The 16,393-nt window shown below is 44.1% G+C and overlaps 1 protein-coding gene across 2 annotated transcripts in view; it reads left to right on the top strand.

The window, feature by feature from the left end:
• WDFY2 (WD repeat and FYVE domain containing 2) overlaps positions 1-16,393 on the top strand; it is a 65,647-nt gene that overhangs the window by 43,664 nt on the left and 5,590 nt on the right. For both annotated transcript variants that reach the window (XM_051622688.1, XM_051622689.1), the window contains exons 4-8: positions 4,130-4,184; positions 10,373-10,523; positions 12,135-12,247; positions 13,176-13,302; positions 15,262-15,367. In XM_051622688.1, coding sequence (XP_051478648.1) covers positions 4,130-4,184; positions 10,373-10,523; positions 12,135-12,247; positions 13,176-13,302; positions 15,262-15,367 — 552 coding nt within the window. The remainder of the gene's footprint in view (positions 1-4,129; positions 4,185-10,372; positions 10,524-12,134; positions 12,248-13,175; positions 13,303-15,261; positions 15,368-16,393) is intronic.

The raw sequence follows: 16,393 nt of genomic DNA, 5'->3' as shown, positions 1-16,393 counted from the left end.
CATGCAGCTCTGGAAAGGCATGGGCTTTCTATAGACCCTGAGTTATGTCAGCCAGCCCCTTGGAAAGGGACTCTGAAATGGCACATACTTAAGTATTAATTTTGTTTGCCTTAAGAAGAGCAATTTGAAACAGGATGCTGATAATATTTCTAGGGTGAGGATTTACAGAGGTCTTAGGCTCAAAAGAAGTTTGTGGTGGGTGTGTATGTCTCAGTGTGAGGGAGGTGTGTGCCATGAAGGTATAGTAGAGTCTTTATAGAACAATGAGCACTAGATTGAATGGTCTTTTCAGATGCTCAAGATTTCTCCTTTCTGCTTTATGTAGGCTTTCATGGTACCAAGTCCCTGTTGTAATAATAAGCTTACCTGAAACAGCCAAGACGTGTCACTAAGATTTTCAGTATAGCAGAAAAGATAGTAAAGTAGCTCCAAAAAGACCCCTTTGAAAAGCAAAGATTTATTCCCTGCAAGGAGGGGTTTTGGTTTTGCCAACTTGAGTGCTCTGATATATCCAAGACCCTCCTGTGCAAAAGAGCTCACACAGGACTTGGAAATCTTTTTCTATTCTGTCAACAAGCACCGACTGAGCTGTGTGGGTGACCCCAGTCTTTCTAGCTCATTAAGAAGAGCCAAAAGCTGCCTAATGAGAACTGAGCATCAGCAGCTCTGTGAGGAGCAAAACATCTACTTAAGGAAGGATAAAAAGAAAAAACAATTTTGTCTGGTACAATGTTGAAGAGGATGTAGTCAGTGTTTTTGTAGTGCAGATGACACAATGTATGTGCAGCAGGGCATGAATTCCTTGAGCAAGGTGCCCTGTGCTAAAATACCTCTCTATTGATGCAAGTAGCCGATTTGGCCTTGAGAGGGAGAGGGGAATGAGTGCAATGGAAGAACAGGTGATAGTGTAAAGGGGAGCAGGGGGAGCTGTAGAAAGATTCAAAAACACAAAACAAGAAAGTGCATTGCAAACTATCACATGCTTTCAAATACGGAAGCAGGAAATGAGAACCCTTCAGGGGAAAAAAAAAATATCCAGCATTGGGGTTAATGAGATTGGGTTTTTTTGTACTGCTTGTTTATCTCTGAGGATGGAGTGGTATATAGCTGTGGTTGGTATCAAAGCATACAGAGCTAATCAATACTTGAGTAAACCTTACACACTGCAGTTGTGTTTGGTTCCTTGTATTATACTGGAGAGACTCAAAAGCGTTTTCAGTCTTCCACTGAAATTGTGGGACTGTTTGGATCATGAAACAGAATCGCCAAGGAAAAAATGCAAATAAAAATGAGAATGCAAACAATGTTTTTCCCTCCACCTGAAGTGATCAGCATCTGTGCACTGCCACCATAGTGAAAGCCAGAGTCAGCCAAATTGGTTGGAAAGGCAGACACATTCTTCTACCCTGTGTTGCAGCAACTGAAGCCATTGCCCTTTATGCAGCAGCAGCAGCAAGTTCACATTCATCACAAAGGGTCTTGCTTCTAGCAGGCTTTGTAGTAAGACATTTCATGTGGTGGTTTAGCATTTTTCAGGCAGTGGTTAATGAAAACCACTTCCCCTCTAAGTAGCTAGGGAGATATAGCAGATTTTTAATGTTCTGTGGTTTGTAGAGTTAAGGTGACTGTGTTGTAGAAATCCAGCTAACTTAATTGATTTGTCACTGGTGTTTAAATAACACTCCTCACTGTAGTCCTCAGCTGCCAGGCAAAAACTAATGGGTGGTGGAGCAGGTCAAAGAAAAGATGATGAAACAATTCAAGAGAACATATATTTATAGTTAACTTACAAGCAGAAACTTAGAAACAGCAAAATACATAACTGCCTCAACTCGCAGTTGTCTTTCTGGAAGATGGGATCTGTAGCTGTTCCACAGATGAGTATTGTAGCCTCTCCACCCTGGTGCGAAGCAGTAGACATGATGTGTTAGGGTAATCCCGGTGCTGGAAAGCCATGCAAATTGCCTACAGCTGAATATGAGCCAGCGGTGTGTCCAAGTGGCCAAGAAGGCCAACACCATCCTGGCCTACATCAGGAATAGTGTGACCAGCAGGACCAGGGAGGTGATCCTGCCCCTCTACTCAGCCTTGGTGAGGCCACATCTCAAGTACTGTGTGCAGTTTTGGGCAATGCAGTATAGGAAGGACATTGAGGTGCTGGAGAGGGTGCAGAGAAGGGCAACTAAGAGGGAGCTGAGGCTGTTCAGCCTGGAGAAGAGGAGACTGAGGGGAGACCCCATTACTCTCTACAACTACCTGAGAGGAGGTTGTAGTGAGGCAGGTTTTGGCCTCTTCTCCCTAGCGACTAGCAACAAGAAAAGAGAAAATGGGGTCAAGTTGCACCAGTGCAGCTTCAGGCTGGATATTAGGAGCAATTTCTTTACAGAAAGAGTGGTGAGGCATTGGAACAGGCTGCCCAGGGAGGTAGTGAAGGTACTGTCCCTGGAGGTGTTCAAAAAACGGGTAGACATGGTATTTCAGGAGATGGTTTAGTGGTTGCAGGGTGTGTGGTTGGACTTGATCTTGAAGGTCTTTTCCGACCTTGATGATGATTCCATGATTCTGTGATTCTACACCAGATTCTAGACCAGATAGAAAATGCAGAGTGTCTTTATAAAATAAAATAAATTGGTTTGGAAACTGTGGATAAATACTGGCTTTTCAGTGGTTAGAATGTCATCTTGTGCTCTTTTGCACTACATGTTTGGTTTGCTTTAAATATAGCCTGTAGGTTCCTGCAATCCAGTCATCTCCACCTGTGTGTTCCACAGTTCTCTTGACAGTGCTTATACATGAGTATGCCACAACTGTGTGCTTTAAAACTTAGCTTATATTCTGTTTGTAATGCTTCTCATATTTTCACTCTATTTACAGATTAAATGAGTTAGGTTTTACTTCTGTCCAGAAGGCAGATTAGGTCAGGGAGTTTCTGTCAAGTTTGCTGTAAAGTATTAATATGATGTGGCTTTATACTTTGTGTTTTCTTTGTGTTTTTCTGAGTATGTAGTGTATATGTGTAGATGCTTGACAGCAGTTTGAAGGCAAATTCATGTGGTGAGGCTGCACAGCCTACCCCTTGCTTGCGTCTTTCCTTCAGAGAGATGTTGCAGGAGTTTTGTTGTGTTCACTCTGCTTCCCTTGCTTCCTCTTCAAAATGAGCAGCAGGGACATCCAGGTGTTCAGTCAGTTTACCCACATAGGGTTTGCCCAGGAGTTGAGGTTGCCATGCCTGACTCTTAGCTGCTGTTTTCAGCATTTCCCTGTGCAAAAGCTGCATGGGTGGTTAGACAGCAGCACCAAAGCAGCAGGGCTGCAGAGCCAGCCCTCACAGATGTGCTCTCCCCCAGCCACGGGAGCCAGCCTGGCTGGGTCATACCATGCAGCTCTGCCCAGGCAGCCACAGCCCATGCTAAGCCTCCCTCCATCCCATGCACAAGTGTTTCTCAGCCAAAATGAAGCAGCAGCAAAGCAAGAAAGTCTGCTTCTGAGATACCAAAAGAAATTTTAGCCAACAGTGGGATAAAATCAAGGAAGGGAGAAAAGTCTGGGTGACTATTTGAAGCACTGAGAGGCAGTTGAACAGAAACTTGAAGTGTATTCCCATCATGAATTAACGGTACCTAGTTTGGACTGAGCTACTTCAAGGGGCTCTTATGTTTTTATATTGAGTTTCCTGCACACTCAGGCTGGGGTGTAATGTATGCATACACATGGACATGTGTACACACGTGTGCACACATAGCTGTGTACATATGTGGGTACCTGCCCAGGCAGTCCTGAGCAATAGGTGTTTGCTACATGCCAGATCCCCGGCTCTCATTCTGTGGTGCCTTGGCCCAGAGTCAGCTATTCCTACCAGCTTTTTTGACTTCTTTTTTATTATTTCCTCTTTTATCTCCACCAATCTCTTCAGAAGCACTTGTGATGTTGTTTCTCAGACAGCTTTAAAAAGTGAAATAATTTGGGTTTTAGATGGAGGTACTCAAAATTACCATACCTAGAGATAGGGCTGTGGTTGCAAAAAGAAAAGGAGAGCTGTTTCCTTCGTATCTAGTTCAAATGAAAACACTCTCATACACTTTACATCTCTAAGTGCCATTTCTTTTGTTTTTTCTTTCCCCTGCTTCAGGAATTCATTTTATCTGAAGACTACAACAAGATGACGCTAGTGAAAAATTACCAGGGTAAGAACCATGATAGGTGTTAATTGGTTTGTATTGTCATTAATTTTTGTTAATATTCTCTCAAGGATTGTGAGGAGAGCAGTCTCCTTTACAGTTACTGATTTTTTTGTTTGTTTGTTTAACTAACACAAATGCTGGTTTTATCAATAGATCAATAATGTGCTTTGTTCTGAGATTACAAGTTGTTTCATGTTCTGTTTTTCCTTTTAAATGTTCCCTTGGAATATCACTCTATAGACAGCTAACTGTCCAAAATCAAGACTGTGTTTGGGGAAGAGGAGTACTAATTTTTAATCTTTAGTGATCCCATATTTCTAATGAAACAATTTTGGAGACACAGAGACCGTGTTTCCCCAACGCCACTAGAGCGTGTCCTGAAGTTCCACATCTACACATTTCTTGAAGACCTCCAGGGATGGTGACTCAACCACCTTCCTGGGCAGGCTGTTTCAGCACCGGACCTTTCATTCAAGTATATAAATTCTTCCTAATATCTAGTCTAAGCTTCCCCTGCCGTAACTTCAGGCCACGTCCTCTGGTCCTGTTGTTATTGGGAGAAGAGGGCAAAACCACGTCCCTACAACCTCCTTTCAGGCAGCTGTAGAGGGCGATGAGGTCTCCCCTCTCCCCAGCCTCCTCCAAAGTAAACAACCCCAGCTCACTCAGCCACCTGGAACAGATGTCTTTATAGAAGTAACAAAACACATGCAATAATTTATTCTTTTTTCTCTTTTGCTGCTAGACTAAGAGGTGATGTGTTATTATATGGCATCATATCATTATATGCTAAGCATTATGTCTCTGTAGAGAAGCCTCTGACATGTTGACTTGAGATTTCTCACATACATTTTTAAAATATGTATTTGCTCATATATTTTGAGTTTTATATTCTGGAAGGTTGGGAGGATAATTTAAACCTCTAAATTGAGGCTCTGGGGACCACTTTGTAACGATTTAGCTTTTAAGATATGAAGAGAATCTTGATTTGTGCAGAATATGGCTAACAGTCTTCTGCTTTTGAGTGTTTTTACTTCAGCTTTTTCATGAATATATAGTATGTTGTAAAAATAAACTAGAATGCTTGGGTTTTTTCTTACCTTGTAGAAACTGAAGAAAAATATCCAAGGAAGATTTTATATATATACACATATATGGGAATCTTAAATAAGATTCTAGCAGTCTGACTGTACAAATCTTTAGTATCCAAATTTGTAGTTGCTCCACAGTGACTGGTTTGACACACCTAGGTTTAATATTTAAGGTCTGTTGCACTTAAGAGTCCTACTGGCTATTCTGTAGCCCCCTTTTGTTACTAGCTCATCTATTTCCAAGCTTACATTCAATCCTGTGGGCTAATCACAACCTAGGGAGGGTGAGCTGAAGTATTTTCTTCTGCTGATCTGCATATGCAGAACAACACATGCATGAGAACACTTTTCTTGCCAAGCTCTTCAGAGAAAAGGCTGAAAAGTTTGGAAGGGAGGAACATATATCTTGGTAGTAGGGCAAAATAACCAGTTGGCTGTGGCAGCCCACCTGAAGCCTGGAGAGCACCTCTTATAAAATTAAAAATATAAGAAGAATTTCTCTGAAAGCTGTGGACTTATGTCAGGGGAAGAGAAGCCATCCTTGTGCCCAGAATAAGCATAATCTCAATTCTAGCCCAAACCATGGTGCTTGCTGACAGAGGGTGGTGTCTGCCTTCAGGAAACTAAGTCAATATATGTATGACATTTGCTGCCTACTGTGTCCTGTGCCTCTGCCCCTCTCTCCTCCTTTGCTTCCAGAGTTTGATGTTTGGTTCTCCCTGTTTAAGCTGATGAAAACTATATTCCTCTAATCTAAAAAACAGTGGCAGTGTGCAAGTGACCTAGTTTTAGGAGTGGAAAGAAAGTGTGGTGATCCCATTCTGCCAGTATCCCACAAATTCATGGAGGGTTGGTACAGTAGTCCCCTCTGTGCAAGGGTTAAAGAAGCATTAGAGTTGGTGTTCTGCCTTCCGCACATTGCCAGCCACGTGGGCAAAAGTTAGGTTTTGGAAAAATACCCTCTCAGATGCTGTTGGAGGTGCTTTATTTATTTATTTATTTATTTATTTATTTATTTATTTATTTATTTATGTTTTCCTCCCTCCACTGCTGGCTTAGGAAAACCAGTCTGCTGTTAGTGCTGCAAACGGAGGTGGCAATCAGAGAGAGGTCCCAATTCATTGCTACAAATAAGTCTCGGTGAAGGGCTATTCAGATTCAGTAGAAAAGGTTCCCTGCAACAGAGGTCAGCAGCTGCCACAACGCAGCCAGGCAGGGAGAGGGGATAGAGAAGAGCTTCTGCATGAAGACACACTCTGCCCAGCTCAGCAGCAGTGCTGGCAACCCACGCTGAGCTACACAAACCTCTCTGGGCCACTCCTCTGTCCAGACCAGCAATGACATGGCACTGAGTAGGTTACAGCAACCCAGGGACAGTCTCATCTTGCTTCAGCTTCACTGGAAAGTGTCACTCTGAGTCCCAAGGGGCAATTGCAGCAGGCAAGTTTTTAACAGTGCAAGGTAGTAAAACAAAGCAGAGATTCCCCACTGTTTGCAGCACACTGATGATGTGAGGCTGCCTGCTGCTCCACAGCACAGTGCCTTCCATCGCTCCCATCCATAGAGATGTGCTCCTTTATTCTCCACACCTCACCACATGTGTTGGTAGGGGAGCAGGAGCACAGCACCCCCTCTGCCACTTCCCCAGGCTCAGCTGGACCCATATGGGAGGTCTGGGGTGCTAGGGAAGCATGAAAGTGAGATATTCTGAGAGCTGCTGTCAGTCACTGGCTCCTACAGCTTCATTGGTCCATGCACCAGGAGGTACTTCTGTGCTTCTCACCGTTGCCTCCATTCAGGGCACTGGATCTGGGCTGACTGGGGATATCACCAGGACCAGAGTCCAACAGCACTGCTGTGAACACAGCAAGGTGGGAAGGGTACCTTGTTCATCATGCTGTGTGGGAGAATATGCAAGGAAGGGCCACTTAGTCCTTTGGGTGGATATGTCATGATCCAAAAGAGATGAACCTTCCTCGCCTGGTTCTGAGCCACTCCCCTCCACAATCCCATCCCTGTGGTACGCCTTTCTCACACAGCTATGCCAAGGTATAGAGGCTGGCATAAGCACCTTGGCAAATCCTTTAGGCAAGGAAAGACAAAAAGGACCAAGTAGTTTTGGTGAGTATGGTGGCATTCTAATGGTTCATTTGTTAAAACCCTTACTTTAAGAAGTGTTTGGTGTTTGGTTTTGTTAAAGCCTTCAAGTAAGCCCTTTGTATTCTTTAAAGACACTTTAAGGGGAGTAAATAATTTTATTTAGTCTACCAAAGAGCTTTAGCCATGTTGTCTGTTTTTGCCTGGGCTATCTTTGTTTTTAAATGTTCAGCAATACTCTTAGAAGTAGCACCTTGCCCAGCAGCTGGCTGGCCATTGGTCATGTCCTACAACGAGGCATTATTATATGTAGCTGAAGCTGCTGTAGTGATTAAAGGACACTAATTGCAACTTGAAAGGCCATGAATATGCCTGCCAAACAGTCTGCTAGTGATGGAGGATGACAGTACGTGCACAGGCTGCACTTTGGTCTTGGCAGGGAGCTGTGGCCAGGTCCAGTCCCTATGGTGACTGAGCTTTGCTCTGCAGAGGTTTTGCTGCAACACTGTGGCTGGAGTTGTGAAATCTTCCTTTTCTCAAAACACAGATTGGGAATGTGATACTGTTATGTGATACACTGTTAGTCAGAACTCTGGGTTGGGTCATGGAGCATTTGCCTCCTACAGGCACTAACTCCTCTTGAGGGAGAAGGAGTGGTGCAAGAATTTGAACAGTGCCGTTTGGGACACTTGAGTGCTGAAGAAACCCTCACAGGTTTTGGAAGTGTTTACCCCACTTTTTTCAGCACACAAATGGTGATCAAACCTCCTGTGGATGAAGGACCAGCTTTTTGTTTGCTGTTTCATGACCCTGAACCTGTGTTAATCCTAAGGCCCAGACCTCTTCCCTGCTCTACTATTAACTGTCAATCTTCTGAGGTTTTGCTTCTTTAAGCCTTACATGTGTCAAATTCCCTCTAAATGGCAAGTTACTTTCTACTTGCATTTGTCCTCTTTCCTTTCTTCCTTTCACTTAATTCAGGTGTTTCTGCCATCAATATGTGTGTGCTGGCATCAGTCAATACATGCAGCACTTGCAGGTGGGCAACAGAGTGCTGAATTGAAAGCTCTTTCTGGAGAGGCAGGATAAGCAAAGCTATAATGTACACCCCTTCCACCTCTTGGTCTTCTTTACTTCTTACTTGCCAGAGAGAAGTACCTCATAATCCACAGGCAGTACTTCTGCCAAAAGGTGCAAGCCCTGTCTTTTAGAAAGTTTTAGGATGAGATAGGAGGAGATTTAGGAGTGTTGGGTGATACCAGCTGTCCCCCACTACCAGTTCAAACCATGGGAAGCTGACAGGAGCAGTAGCAGTTTCCATGTGCTGAGAAAACATCCCTGGACAGGCCTTGAGCAGCCTGATCTCAGCCAGCTTTGCACATCTTGTGGAAGTTCATTCATCTGCCTATGGCACTGCTGGTTTACACAAGCCCCAGGGACATGGATACAAGCCCCATCAAGTGCTTGTAGCAGCATACATCTCATCATGGCCCTTTCTGCAGTGGACCACTCCATCAGCTAGTGCAGGTGCTCCCAGGAAGACCAATAGGTTGGTAAAGACAAGCATAACTCATCCAAGGGGCCACCAAATTTCTTCCTAGAGAAGAAATCCGGAGAGTGGAGAGAAGAGCAGATCTGTTTAAAAGAGCTCAGGTGACTCCTGAGTGGTCCCGATGCCTCCATCTTGATTACAAACCTGGAGCTGAAAAGTGTATGGAAACAAGAGCCAAAGTCTGAGCTCTTCTAAGGGTGAAGATGAAACCATCTGGACACAGTTCAAGCCTGATGTTGTAAACTAGTCCAGTTGCCAAGTCAGAGTTACGACAATTTGTGTCAATGCATCTGTTGACTTTTCTCCTCAGGGAATCTAGATCTAAAAAGCAGTGTGGATTGGGGGCAGATGTTGGCTCCTGCAAACCTCCTACTCTTTGCTGCAACTGGTTCACTCTCATAGACTTTGAACACCACTCTCATCTGTGCTGTGTATTTGTACAGGGCAGGCAGTAATCTTCCCATACTGTTCTGAGGAATTTCTCTGCATTTCAGACTGAGGTTTTGGGCTGGTTTTTGAGCTTACAAAGATACTTAATCTTTCCAGTGTGTCAGCTTTTAGATAGATACAAGCAGCCTGCTTTGTGTGACACATGTTGCTCCGTCTCAGAACAGTAATAAACCAGTAGGGCTGTAGATTGAGGAGTGTGGCCATTTGCTGCTAAGTTACAGCTGGGAATAATTCTGCATGTCTTTCCAGCCACTTGTTATATTAAAACGTTGGCTCAATCAGCACTTTATGACCAAGCCCACTGGTCATTTATACAAAAAAAATCTGTACAAGCCTGGGTTTCCTTGCTGTAATGAAAAGCTTCTGATGGCTTTATTTAGGTAGCAGTAGAAAATTATTCCTCCAGCTGCTTTATTCATCTTGCACAGCTGTGATCTGTATGTGTGTGTGTGTAGGGCATTCTGTTTTATTCCAATTTCCTCTTTAGCTGGTTTACATGCAACGCGAAAACTTCCCTTTGGTGTGGGTTTGTGCCTATGCCGTAACTCGTTCTGCTGGGGTACCACAATCAGCAGCCCAGATCCACCAGATCTCACAGCAGGAGGAGTGGCAGCATAGGCATCTGCACTGCTGTCATATAACCAGCTCAGAAGAGGTTTAAGTAGAGCCCATAATGCTTTCCACAATGGCAGCTTTGTTGGTGATGATACAATGATGGAAGGAAGACTTGTGTTACTGTAGAACATAGAGGGCTGCAATAGGCATGGAGGGAATTAAGTATTGCTTCTGCTCTTTCTGATGTAAGCACTCAACATGCAGGGCAGGGGCCTTACAAGCTTGCATGGCAGCTCGTGTCAATGGGATTATCAAACAGCTTCTGCAGGGAAGGGTCAACGAGTGGGTAGGGAGTGGAGGAACTTGGTGCAGTTGCTATTCACAGCAGTCTTCTACCCCCATGTTCTTCTGCGATGCAATTATATGTCTGTCTGCTTAATTTTCAGCTCATCAGAGCAGAGTTATGATGATTCTTTTTGTCCTGGAGATGGAATGGGTGTTGAGCACTGGACAAGACAAACACTTCACGTGGCACTGCTCGGAGAGCGGCCAGCGGCTGGGAGGGTACCGCACCAGCGCAGGCGCCTGCGGCCTGCAGTATCCTTTGCTGAGCTCGCTGTTTTATTTCTGCTCTTGGCCTCTTAAACAGCCTCTTTGGTTAATTTTTCTGGTTTTGTGCTCTGTATAGGTTCAGTGCTTCGTCAGAGAAACCATTATTTAAAGCCAGTTTTAAAAACTACTGTGTTCTCCTTGCTTTGTCTCCTTAATGCATGGTGGCATATTTAGGTCTAAGCCTTTCTGAGCAAAACAATGGGCAATCTGCAACCTATTGTGGTCTGCTGTTGTAATAAATATGGACAGGGCCTTCATTTAAACATGCGGCTCGTGCTGTCTTCTTAGAATTAACAGTAGCAAAGTAGGTCAGCTATAAGGTCCAGCATGCCTGTGTGTATGCATGGTAGAAATTAAATTACTTTAATATAAAATAATGAGTACTTGTCCTTCACACTGAAACAGCCCAGTATGTGTTGGGAATTTGGGTTAACTAAGGAGTGAATGGCTCCAGAAATGGCACTCAAGTGGCTTATTCACCTAGAGCTGCCCCAGTTGTCTGACAATAAAAGAAATATTAATTCAGCTTTATTGCAAATGAAAAGGGAAGTGGAAGAGTGTGAGCTCTTAGGCTGAAACCAGGGGTTAGCATAAACAGACCTCTTAGTGCCCCACAGTGTATGTGCTTTCAATGATGTGTTTTGCTAGTTCATGGGAAGTGAAACTGACTCTAAATTACTGTCTGAACATGGACTTGCTTTGGTATCAGCTGGTCATTCAGCCAGTCTAAATGGCATAAAGATACCATAATTTTTAATGGAATGCTAAATGCTTCTGATATGTCCTAAACCTCTCTAGAGAACAGAGTGTTTTGAGTTATTAAAAATTGTGGAGAACGCTTCCATTTGAGTAATTGGATCACGTTGGTGGAGGGCAGGGAAAGGGAGAATTGTTCACAAATATTCTAAAAAGCTTTGCAGAACCAGGAATATACTGGTCTTTTTCCCCCAGTGTCCTGTGTACATAAAATCAGTGCTAAGCAGTTTCTCCTTAACTATCCAGTACAGACTCTGAGCATGGAATCAAATTGGATGAAGAGGTCAGAATCTGTCCAGATAGGTGGTTCCAGTAGGTCATTGAATGGGTCCAGATTTTATTCAGTTTAAAATGTGATTTGTGATGCACCTGATGTAGCTGAAGTCCCCAAATATGACATAAATCAATACTCTTCATCTTATTTGTAAACTTCACCATAATGAAGAAGCATGAAAGTAGTAATAATTATTTTATATAATCTTGGAAAAGGGAAGAGAGAGTGGACACCATCCAACTCTGGCACCTAAGTTAGAGAGGCTGGGGAGATGACACCTCTGTTCATGGTGAAGGGCTACTTCAAAGGTGTTTCGTAATAAACCCACAAATTTCATCCTCTGGAATAGTCTCATTTTTTCTTACTTTGTGGTTTACTCAGGGAGACAGTACTATTAATGTGCACAGTTACGAGCTTGAGGCCTAAAATTACACTCTGAATACCTCCTTGAGACTGACGTACTGTTCACAAGGTTGCAGTATATTCATGTTAAAAGAGTTAACGAGTCATGAAAGGAATATAAAGCTTGTATAAGCAACGTGTTTTCCTCAGCATTTATCCATCAGATTTGATGTGGAAACCAGGCACGTGTTTGTTGGTGATCACTCTGGCCAAGTGACCATACTCAAACTAGAGCAAGAGTCCTGCAGCCTGGTTACAACATTTAAGGGGCACACGGGTAAGGAGGACACCCAGTTTGGTTCTTCATCTGTGCTCAGCATCACACTGGCTTGACTGCCCTGTGAAACACTAGGGCAGCTTGTGTCAGTGCACAGCATGGAGGGGGGACAGACCTCAAACTGTCACTATCGCTCAAGGAAGTTTATTCTGTATTGGCAAAAATGAGAGTGATCAGACTTCTAATCAGAAAACTTATGTGGCAGAAAATGTCACAACCAGCAGCTGCTGATTAAAACAGAGCTAGAGTAGGAGGACAAGGTACAGTGATTCTTGGGGGAAAAGGATGCTCCCCAGGGAAGAACCCATACAGGTAGGCCCTTTTGCCCAAGAGGAATAGGCACATCTTGGAGGTCCTAACTGCTTGTTAGGACTGCTAGGACTTCTGCCCCATTACACATTAAAAACAGCAATCCTGGGATACTATCCTGCCATCTAACAGAAGAAATTACAGTAGTTTCTCAGCATTTTCTGCCTGTTTCCCTTCTCTCTGATTGAATGCTAATAGCTCAATCATGAGGTGGCACAAGGTAGTACAATCCTTGTGCTAGGATACCATGAAAATGCCCATAATATTCCACACATGCTTCTTTTTTTTAATAAAATCTATCTCCTGTGAATGATGGAAATGAAAAGGTGTGTAGTCACGCTATGACCATCCTTCTACCACACTTTACTGTTCAGCAGATTCATCCATGTGAGTGGCAGGAGAGCCCTCACAGAAGAGCAGGATGGGACTTAAGTAGGTTTTCTGGGCTGTTAATTTTCAACTGGCAAGCACAGTGGCTGCATGGCCTTTGCTAAAGAAACCTGCATTTTGATCACTATCTCTCCATATTTTCTGTTATATCTTTTGTTATCTATTTAGCTATGTTCCTATCTTCCACTTTCTGATATGAAATTACTGTTGTGTGTGTCTCCTATTGCAGGTGGTGTCACTGCTCTCTGTTGGGACCCAATACAGCGAGTTTTATTCTCAGGCAGTTCTGATCATTCCATTATCATGTGGGATATTGGAGGAAGAAAAGGAACCGCTATTGAGCTGCAAGGACATAAGTACGTTCAAAGCCCTTCCTCCTGCTTTTATGGGAGAAAAGCTAAAGGCAGAAGCCACATCTGGAAACAAATGGCCCAAAGGTTACAGTCTTCACATGCCTTTAGCTGGTATGTGTGACTGCCTGTGGCCCACATACAACCGGAGTAAGTTGCTTATAGTGAGTTTTTCAGCTTTGGGCCCACAGGCTGGTTTGAGAGTCTGCAAAGAAAATATGAAGGAAAGCACAATATCTGTAATCATGAATGCATTATTCCAGAGCCTGCACCTTTGCTTGAAAAAGGAGGGTCCTAAAACGAGAACAGCTGAAGGGAAGTTCTCGCTTTTTACGTGTCAAGGTCCTTCCTTCCCCTAGAGGGAGCATCAGGCTTGGACAACCTTTTTTTCCTCTATTCTAATTTTTAGATGCCACTTCACCCTTAGCCTGAATTCTAAGTAATGGGCCTTTATAATCTCCTCAGTGCAAAGAGGCTTCATCTTTACACATACAGGCCTCACTTTGGTGTAGTGTAGTAGACATCTTTGAAGAAGAGTAAGCCTGTGCTGGGCATCGAGTAGAGATCAGAATGGCTCTGGTTACAATGACCTCCTAGCCCCTGGAAACGGAGCAAGTTTGTTTCCGTGCATTGGGAATGCATGTATGTGGGACTTTGGTGCCAGGCTCAGGTCTGGAGAGGTAAAATTCCATGGTGGTTTTGGTGGTTTCTCACATACTCAAATGTTTCTTTTGAGTGGTGCTGCATTCTGCTGATGGATTTGGATGTCACCAAGATTTCAGAGAATTGCAGAGCTCCTGCTGAAATTCCCAGACCACCCTCATACCCTACTATTGGTGCTTGCTAGCACAGCACTGCCAGATGTACTGCTGTGGAAATTAGTTCTCCTAGTACAAAGTTAACCTCTGGATCTTAATCATAGAATAATTTGGTTGGAAGGGAACTTTAAAAGTCATCTAGTCAAACCTCCCTGCAAGGAGGGACGTCTTCAACTGGATCTCTGGCACAGCTGTTGGCTGGCACTGCACAGCATAGAGACCTGGTCCTAAGGACAACAGAAACTAAGTAACATTTCACCTGGTGATGCCACTGACATCGGCAGGTAGGCACTGTGAAGGAGGGCTGTATTTTACCAAACTGCCCCATAAACATATCCCCCTCTGGAGAAGCAGCCATATGACAAGCAAATGCATTAGCATGGAAGTCCTTTGGGTAGATGAGACCAGTGCTGGTAACAAAGAAAGCCAAATGTTATGGAATAGTTCTAGTCACTCTATGCTAGATTCTTCTTAGTGTTTTACAGTCTTTGTTCAAGCTTCAGATGAGGCTTGGTTTTCTTTCTTTTTGAGGGAATGAACACAGCTTTGCGGGTTTAAACTGCATCATTTCTCCCATGTTAACTTTTTCCTTAAAAGAAGAAGCAAAAGCACCTGAACTTTTCACCCTACTTGGGAAGGTTTAGGAACAATTTAGTGATTCTTGTGTTATTCCTGAAACTCTTTATGCTTGATAGTGCTAAAAGAAAATCTTCAGTAGCTCCTCAGTGCTTCACTGCTAGATGTTGAAGAGATCTATGAAAGCAAAGTTGTTACTGACTTTCTGACAAGATGATGTCCTATTGGGGCTGTGTTTATGTATCCAGATGTGCCTTCAGAGAGGCCCAGAGCTGCAGCTCTGTTTAGGCTTCCCAGTGCAGCTGGGACCTCCCAGCTCAGCAGCAGCAAAAGCAGTTATCAGAGCAGGTCTTTCCTTTTGTGAATGCTGCCCAGATGAGTAACAATCCAGTTCTGGTCCTGATCCCAGCTGGACAACAAAGACTGATTTGCATCCAGTGGCTGCCATATAAAGTGAGGGGAGGGAAACAAGTGGGCAAGAAAGTGGTTTATAGTACTTTATTTTATATTCTATGCTTACTTGTGCACTAGCCAAGATGGTTGATTAATAACTGTCTTGTTTCTCTTTCAGTGATAAAGTTCAGTCTCTCTCCTATGCTCATCACACTCGGCAGCTCATCTCCTGTGGTGCAGATGGGGGAATTGTTGTCTGGAACATGGATGTTGAGAGGCAAGAGGTAGCTACTTGGTTCTTGTTGATTTGGTCAGAAACATTCTTGGGAAGAAGGGCCTTTCTAAAATGTGTGACTTTCAATCTGAAAAAGATCATTCCAGGCTTTAAAAATGTTTTTTGGCATGCTCCAGTTGTTATAGAGCAATTTGGTACAGCCTTTGATAATGTGGTGCAGTACAGGGGAAACTGTCTGACAGAAAATGCGTATGAAGTAGCTGCTGCAAGGCCCTTGCCCGTAACATTAGTGCTCCAAAAGACAGCCTCTAAGGAGGGTGTTGTGAAGTGTTCTGCTTTGTTTTTTGGGACATTATGAGAAATATTATCAACTCAGAGGTAGATGAATAATTATTAGGGTTTTTTAAGAAAATAAAACAAGGAAGCTCTTTGTCATCTCTGGAAACCCACAACCCAGGGTTTTTTCCTCTTCTTGCTAAAAAGACATTTAACCAGGGCTTCAATCCCACCTGCTATTCAGTCTCGCTTCCTTCTGGTGTAACCATGCAGACACAGGGTAAATGATGACTTTACCAATCTGGAGAGTAAGATTTCACCCACGCACTCCTAACTGCCTTTGTGCTGCACAGCCAGTGACTGCTGGTGGGTGCACAAACGCAGCCCAGGTCTGCGGCACCACGGGAGCAGCCTCCGCTCGGCAGTTTCTGAGACCTGACTCAGGGAGGGGGAGCGAGGGCTGTGCTGAATGACTCGGGTGTCAGCCCTGCCCGCAGCAGGGCAAATCCTGGCAAGGTGAGTCATGGCAAACCTCTGCCCTGTTCCTGTGGGGGGCATGCAGGCTCCCTGATTCTGGAAAGGGACAGCTGTCCAGCCCTGTATGCTTCAGCCTGTTCTCCACCGCCATCTGTCCCTTGCCAAATCTCCACCAGACGCTTCTACACCGCCAACTCTCTGCCAGGACAGCTTTGCACTGATCTGCAGATGGTGCACAAGGCTGTGCTGCTCCTCCCTGCACCACATCTCCCCACCACCCAGTGACCCGTGGGTCCTCCCTGCTGTATGGCACCATGCCACT

Source organism: Apus apus, chromosome 1, assembly GCF_020740795.1.
Source record: "Apus apus isolate bApuApu2 chromosome 1, bApuApu2.pri.cur, whole genome shotgun sequence".
Classification (NCBI taxonomy): domain Eukaryota; kingdom Metazoa; phylum Chordata; class Aves; order Apodiformes; family Apodidae; genus Apus; species Apus apus.
Note: the sequence above shows the minus strand (reverse complement) of the source record. Positions and strands in the feature narration are given on the sequence as shown.